The sequence below is a fragment of the Scaptodrosophila lebanonensis genome, unplaced genomic scaffold, assembly GCF_003285725.1.
Source record: "Scaptodrosophila lebanonensis strain 11010-0011.00,11010-0021.00 unplaced genomic scaffold, SlebRS2 tig00000085-arrow-pilon, whole genome shotgun sequence".
Taxonomy (NCBI): Eukaryota; Metazoa; Arthropoda; class Insecta; order Diptera; family Drosophilidae; genus Scaptodrosophila; species Scaptodrosophila lebanonensis.
Window position 1 is genome coordinate 983,589 of NW_022060564.1, and position 7,818 is coordinate 991,406.

Sequence of the window (7,818 nt, forward strand, 5' to 3'; positions counted from 1 at the left end):
ATGGATTCTTGTCACGCTAATCATATTTCTATCTATAACATGGTCTGCTAAGTGCATTTGGCACTCAGACTTTCTGTGTGTGATTATGAATAGGTACATATATTATATTATCTACAAAATATACTTCGTATATACAAATAATCAATTTCTCTTACACATACCAAAGGGACTGTTACAGTCGAGAAAGCCCGACAGTGAAATACTCTGTAAAGATTAAAGTTTTTTTAGGATGATTCGTAAGCTGAACTTTATCGACTGAAAACAGTTTTGCAGATGTTCAAATGCAGATATTATAGAAAGTGTTTTCGCAAATAATTCATATGGTTTTTAAACGCCTATTTTAAGGGCTTTTTCCTTAAAAATGGCAGCATCTTACTACTTTTTAAAAAACTCTGCTTAGGATAATGATTATCATAAGGACTGGTTTAACGAAGTATTCGAAAAATCGGAAGTAAACGTCACTGTGGCTGAAAGAGGAGTCTTTCAGTTTAAAAAGAAAAAAATTTTACGATTAAAAAAACGTTTTTTTTTTAAATAAATGCTTCTTCCACCCAAACAGAGAATACATTAATTCTTCAAAACGTATTGAAACACCAAAGCCCGATCTTTTTGTAATTTAAACTTGGCTGTGCTTAAAGCTAAATTGCATTTATTAGTATTGAAATAATTCATAATTAATATAATTTAGCACGAAAATTCACAGGGATACTACAAAGAAAGAATTTAAGCGTTGAATTTCATCCATTTGTTCCACGACTAACATTAAACTAGGCCCCGATTACATAAAGCCCGTAATGCCGTTGCGAATCTTTATCTCTCGCGCGATATAACAAGCAAAGATGACGCCAAAGAACTGCAAAGAGAAGTGTGGTCACAAATCAAAAATGCTGAGCACTTCTTCCTCTTCTTTTTGAGGTCTTCTCACCTGTATCACGGCAATGACAACACCTGCCGCTCCCAGGCTCACAGCATGTGCGGCAATTTCCAATGAGAAGCCACCCAAGCAGCCGCCGCCTTTGTTGCGGTTCAAGTTCGTGATCGTGTCATCGCAAGTGAAGGTGCCGATTGTGCCCACAGGTATGGTACAGCAGGAAAGGGGCAACTGGTCCGAGTCGAACACGTCCCTCCAATCGGTGTAGTTTGTGACTCCACAGCAGTCGAAATCTCTTTGGATACTGTCCCAAAGGGCGGTTGTGTCACTCTGCGTGGTGTTGCTGTAATCTTTTAGAGTGGAGCTTAGTTGTTTCGATATCAAGTCGTAGGCATCATTCCGCAGAACATAGCCACTAATGCCAGCAGATAGTTCCAGGATGAAGATAATGCCCAGCATAACCGAGAAGCTCAGCACCAGGCAGTAGTTCTCCTTCAGAGCACCCCAGCAGCCAAAGAACGCAATCACAATGATGAACGAACCGATTACAATCAGGAATGTGGGTATGGAGAAGAACTTTCCAACAAGGAACAATTCATAGCCAGTGTAAACGGCGCCAACGCCGACACCAACCGCAATAAGTATGATGCCAGTCAACTGTTAAAACAAAGGGAGACAGATAGCGATATATAAGTGCTTAAATAAATATACACGTATTTGCCTACAAATTGTGTTTCTTTAAAGGCAAATTTACGTTTTGATAGTTCAATTTTTGGCCTTCTGGCAGCTTTAACCCCCTGAGATAAGATTATTTTAGTAGATATTTGTGTTAAAGAATGTTGTAGTGGCGCATTATTTAGATATCATTATTAAATTATTTACGCAAAATGTGACAAAATGCCGCCAAGGGTTTTATACTCGTTTCTTTAAACAAAAAAGACTAACAGTAGTGAAATTAAAATTATTACTAACCCATTAAAGGTACTTTGTGAAGTATCCTAGAAATTATGCACTATCTATAAAGTCATGGATAATTTTAGATGAGTTGGGAGTAAAATATATAATAACATATCTAGTATCTACATTTCTTTGTAATTTTCGTTTAAACTTTTGAAAAAATAACAGGAAAATTTCATGTCTCTAAAGTTTTCTCTATTCTAAATCATAAATGCTCAGAATATTTACAAATAAAAATATAATAAAAATTAAATATATTAAATATATTTTCCTTTAAATAATCTATATTTGAAGTAATATCTAATTGACTTTACATTTCTGAAAGATAATTACTAAGGAATTCGATTGCAATCTCACATGTCTAGTGGATCTGAAATGGCTGCCAACATATTGAAAAAATTGTGCTCTATTCTTGACTTCTTGTCAGCCTTTTCTAAATTTTTTTAAACATATTTTATAATATATAGTGTTCGCCATATAAAGCATTAATTCAGACTGAATTCAGACTAAAAATGTTTACTTTTCATAAACCCAAATCCGTTGTAACAATTGAATTTTATTTCACAGGTGGCCGAAATGCTCTTTGTGTTTAATTTTGTTTTTATGACCACTTTTCTAATCATCTTATCAGCAGGGGCCGCTCAATTTCTCGTAAATACTTGTCACAATAGCTGAACTTTCGACAATGCATGAATCACCTCCAGATCATAAAAATCAAATGTCCTGCGACTCTACATATCTCCATATACTTACCAAAAATATCAGATTAAATCCATATAGCGTGTATTTGATCGCGTTGGCGCTGCCCGTTAGTAGCGACATTGTGTTTGTTTAATTTCTAATGCTGCAATAGAAAAATGTTTAGAGGGGCAGTTTTAATATCGTTGAGCAAATATTTACACCTTTCAAAATGTTATGCTAAATAAAATTAATTTAAAACAAATTGCGATAATGGCGCTCTATTAAAATCAACACAACCGCCTTGAAATACTATTAGAATGTTAATAAAAAGAGCTTTCTGAACTGAAAATTGGCCCACTCGGAGCACCGCTGCCTAATCAATTTTTTTTTGTTCAGTTTCGTTGTCTTATCAGTAAAAACGATAGGGCGAACCATTCTGGCTTTGTTTAATGTTTTGGTCAGCTACTAGGCGGGTCTGTTACCCAGAGCTGGGAACAAAAGCTGGGGAGATAAACGCATGCGCTGTGTGATAAGATAGGCAGCAGGCAGCAGCATATATTTCATCCATATATCACCTATAGACTGCAGCTGATGAATTAATGCGTCCAATTTTATTGGCGGGATTTGCAGAAAAAAAATGTCTGGCAAAAGGGTTAAACTTCGCAAGTGAACTAAACATCTACTATAAATATTTGACGATTGATTTTAGATATGGGTATATACTTATAATATTTAAATTGAATGTCAACCAAGAGCTAACTCTATCAAGAAGTAATCCAAGTAGAATCCAAGCTAACATTTAAAAAAATAAAAATTTGGGAAAAATTATTATGGTTTCTATACAGAGTCCCCTTTTAGCTTGCTACACCTTTCCCAGTGATGCTCAATAGCTTCAATACCCAGTTTATAATGAAAAGCTTCCAGCTCTCAAGATAGCTATGAACTGCAGACTCTATGTCTTAATTAAAAACAGGAAATAATCCGAGGGATCTAAAACTGGCAAATATTAATCATTTCAACACAAATTATCTTATATATATTGTGCATAGTTTTCTTTGCTTCAAATGGGTCTCAATTAATCTCTTCCAAACGAAGAAACAGTCTTCTCCAGAGTAGAATCTACATCGGTTTGCATATCGCTGGGACTGGGACTTTTCAAATAAAAGCATTGTATCACATAACGATGACAAAAAATTCACGTTTACAAATTAACAGAAAGTAGAGCTTTAAAAAAACCAAATTTCCACATCGTAGAGTGTTCGGATGTTCTTTTTTCAAACATTATTTGCGATATAACTTTATACCCAGTCAATCAGAATAATAAAAGCTAGGAAACATATATCCTTTAATAAATCACATAGTGCTGACTGTTTGGCAATTGGTTACAACGATCATCGTAATTTGTAAGAATCAGATATATGTATATAAAAGCTGTAACAAACATTCTAATATGTGTGGATGCTTCTTCTCATTACTCTTTAAATTTTGCCATGAAAACTTCAGCCAAACTTTGCGTATACTTCAGATAAATGCAATTTATCTTTTGGACGGCTGTTTGTATAGACAACCAATTAGTCAACTAGTTGTGCTGATTTTCCATTACTATAATCGATATATATTTCTTTGCATTACGTGTCTCATTACAAAATTACTACACCCCTTTTGCGAGGGTATTTAGAGTGATATCTGTCTTTTCTTATCAATGGGCTCGCTCTCATTTTCTTTGTCAATTAGATTAGCTCTCTCGCCAAACTGACCGACTGACTGATTTATTGTGTTTGCTGTTAGCCAATGGCATATTTCTAGTACTGCTGTTATTTACCAACACCATCAATATTTGTGTTGTTATTTATTTTGCTTTTTTTTATTGTCGGGACGTGGCTTTCGTGTACATAGCACATATGGTCAGAGCTTCGTTTGTGTCTCTGGGCTACTGAAATATTAACGCTGAGCTATATATAGCTACATACAAGTACGTATACTTATGTGAGAAATTATGCATGTAATTGCAATGGAAAGCAGGTTTCTCAAGCTTAAATTATTGAATATTTAATAATTGAAATTTTTTGTTAAGGTCGTCAAATTTGTACACAAAATGTTTTGTAAATGAATCGTTTTCCTTACAAAATCCTACATGATTCTTTTAGTTAGATGCAAAGCAGAGTAACATTTTAAAAATATTAGCTATACAACTTAAAGCCATTTCGTTAAATGCAGATGCAAACGAAATTACACAAATTTTGTGATTCGCAAATTCATTTCAAAAGGCTTACAACTCTACTTACATGTTGTTAACAAAAATACTTGCACATTTTATGGCATATTAAGTTTCCCAGAGAGAATTCATATTCCTGCTTTGAAGAACTTTAAGCTTAGATTTTAAATTTATTATTTGATCAAGCGATTTCTTCATCTCATTTAACACAGACCTTAAGAGGCTTAGTTATAATTGCATTTCGATTTTTATTTTTAAACTAACCGCTTATGGGCTTGACCTCTCTCTCAATTATGTGACGCATTCGATTTGGCAATCCTGTTTTTTGCGTTTTAAGTTATTTCACAAATCTAAACCATCATTTTCTTGTCTTATCACAATGACATTAAATAAACACCTGTGCACTTTTTGTTCGAATTCGATGATTTCTTGATTCGTGTTGTGGGGCCATTAGATTAGAGTTTGATAAAGCGCGTTGCTTTTTGGCCGATGACTCATAACGGCTTTTCGAATGTCATTTGAGCCCTTCGACTTACACAAAACTATTTATCATTGGGCGCTGACATTTCACACATGATGAGTTGCCGCGCAAAGCGTTCTGATATTTTCTACATAAACTTTTGTGTCTATTTGTGTTGAGAAAAAGCACACTTTTCGAGTTATCTAAGGTAAAGAAGCCAGCCAGTCGGCAAGTCGGCAAGTCGACCAGCCGGCTGTCAGCTGCTCAAACATATATACATACTATTTACTCACATCGGTGGATACTATACGAGTAGAAGCGTGACTGGTGACTTGCGTTGGTAACGACGGTTGAACTACAACTGAGCAGCCCGCGCTGGTTTGTACATACAAAAAAAAAAACCGGGAAAATATTGTTTCTAAAAGCAGTAAAGCGTTGACGTGCTCCGTATTCACAGAGGTTTATCAATATTTTCATATGTGTGTGCGTATGTACGAGTATGTACTTATACATATGTACGTATCTGTGTTTGTAGGTACACACAAATGCCGTGTAGATACACTCGCAATGCTGCAATGATAAAAGTACTTGCACGAATTCTTGCTTACACAATTAAATGTAGAAAAAAATTAAACCGAAAGCTAAAAGAAAAGCTCTCCAGTTCGAGCTGAAACAAAACTATTCAAGTGCAGGTTTTTGTGTGTGCCGGCTGGCGTATACGTAATATTTTAAACATTTTATAGTAAACAACTTAGCACATCATTAGCATTTTCAAATAGGCATTTAAATCATAACCCATTCATGTCAAAGACTACATTTAAATATTCCCTTATTCCATATTTAATTATGTGTTTTTATAGCCTGTACCCAAAGGGTGAAAGGCTATACTAGTTTTGTGCGCATGTATGTAACACACAGAAGGAGGCGTGGCAGACCCCACAAAGTATATATATTCTTGATCAGGATGAGAAGCCGAGTCGATATAGCCTTGTCCGTCCGTCCGTCTGTCCGTCTGTCTGTCCGTCTGTCTGTCCGTCTGTCCGTATGAACGCAAGGATCTCAGAAAGTATAAGAGCTAGAATAACCAAACTTGGTTTCCATATTCTCCTAAGACCGAGAAAGTACGAGTTTGAGTTTTTTTTCGATGCACCCCCCCACTCCCCCGCAATTCGTGTTTTTTCTTATAACTTCCGTAATTCTCGGAATTTTGAAATCAATTTTGGTAGGTACATCCAGTTAGTACTAATGTGTCCGTGTGCCAAATTTCATCATGATAGGTCAATTCTGAAGAAAGTTATAGCCATAAGTAAAATCGCTGCTCATGCGCTGCCTCTGTCGGCAGCGCTGCCCGCAGCTGTTGTTGTTGTTGCTGCTTTGGTTCAACTTTGTGCTGCATACATACACGCATATAAACACGCATAGGTACGTGATGTAAATGTATGCTGTTAAAACTAAACATAAACATATATTCTAATTTAATTTAATTAATTAATTCATTAATTTTTTTTAATAATTTAATTTTTTTTTAAAATTTTTTTTTTTAATTTTTCTTTTTTTGTGGAGAGTACAGGCTATTTTACTGTCGGGCTTGCTCGACTGTAGCGTTCTATCTTGTTATTATTAAATAAAATGAGCGTCTATTGGCCATAATGATTGTTAGATATAATTTAAAACATTAAAAGTTTGTTATATACTGTTCATGAAATGTATGTAAGCAGGGCAACTTTTTAAATCGTCTACATGCAATGAAAAGCAATTTTCTATATATTTTTATCAGCAAAAATAGATACTTAGAAGAATCGTGATACTTTTGCGATCCTGTATGTTTGTAGTTTGTAGTTTTTGCTTTTCTTTTAATAATACTGTTAATTGTTGATCTACTTAGCGCATAGCACGCTTTTGTATTACAGCTGTAATAATTTACAGCCTTTTTCTAATTGTTGCCCATTTTTATAATTTAACAATTAATTATGTATGCGAGCACTGAATGACAAAAGCCACGATCCGCAATCTGAGTAAAAAAGGAATACCTAATAGGAGGAAAATGTTCATAGGTGGCGCGGCTAACAAATTTAATATTCACAGAAAATGACTACTTTGACAGCCGCTATGAGGCGCTTAAGTCCAAGTCCAGTCTGTGCCTTCCTTCAAAATTTTTAAGTAGAGCCACCTGCTGGTAGTTGCAAATTGCATTGCAAGGCTCAGTTTTGCTCGATCTGTTGAACGCGTCGCGTCGTCGGTCATTGAAGTTGCTGAAAACTCTTAAAAAACGTAAAGTAAATAGTTTAAATATTAGTAATGTGTACATATTAGTTATTATTAGTTATGTGTGTATATTAAGTTGTGTGCGAAATGTGCATAATAAGCACATATTATTATGTTTTATGGTTATGCTTTTTAATGCGAAAAAGGCGCGCGAATTGCACGCGGTATACATATTTTTTTCTATGTATGCGTGTGTGTGTCTTTTTCATTGCAATTTGATTGCGCGGTGCCTCAGTTTTTGTTTTGTTTTTTAAGTGGTAATAATTGTGTTTTAATTAATTAAAGTTATCCAATTTTCGAAAAAGCTGCGAACGCGCTTTTTATTTAAATCTGAAATTAATACAATTTCTAAATATTCTGCAACGCATG

The 7,818-nt window shown here is 34.9% G+C and overlaps 1 protein-coding gene across 2 annotated transcripts; it reads right to left on the minus strand.

The window, feature by feature from the left end:
* Nucleotides 1–632: 632 nt before the first annotated feature.
* Nucleotides 633–5,553, minus strand: LOC115626386 (CD63 antigen). Of its 2 annotated transcripts, none has more exons than XM_030521744.1 (4): nt 5,478–5,553; nt 2,582–2,672; nt 926–1,528; nt 633–853 (listed from the first exon to the last, which is right to left on the minus strand). In XM_030521744.1, the coding sequence occupies exons 2-4, from the start codon at nt 2,648–2,650 to the stop codon at nt 779–781; spliced, it is 747 nt and encodes a 248-aa protein (XP_030377604.1). In that variant the 5' UTR covers nt 2,651–2,672; nt 5,478–5,553; the 3' UTR covers nt 633–778. The 2 variants fall into 2 exon arrangements, with proteins under 2 accessions (XP_030377604.1, XP_030377605.1); XM_030521745.1 differs by lacking the exon at nt 5,478–5,553 and adding an exon at nt 2,731–2,749.
* Between the last annotated feature and the right edge of the window lie 2,265 nt (nt 5,554–7,818).

What these genes read in the sequence shown, in the direction of transcription:
- LOC115626386 (XM_030521744.1), bottom strand. Translation starts at nt 2,650, where the DNA reads ATGTCGCTACTAACGGGCAGCGCCAACGCGATCAAATACACGCTATAT. An exon ending in GATTTAATCTGATATTTTTG is followed by an intron (nt 1,529 to 2,581) that starts GTAAGTATATGG and finishes TTGTTTTAACAG; the next exon opens with TTGACTGGCATCATACTTAT. An exon ending in TTGTCATTGCCGTGATACAG is followed by an intron (nt 854 to 925) that starts GTGAGAAGACCT and finishes TTCTCTTTGCAG; the next exon opens with TTCTTTGGCGTCATCTTTGC.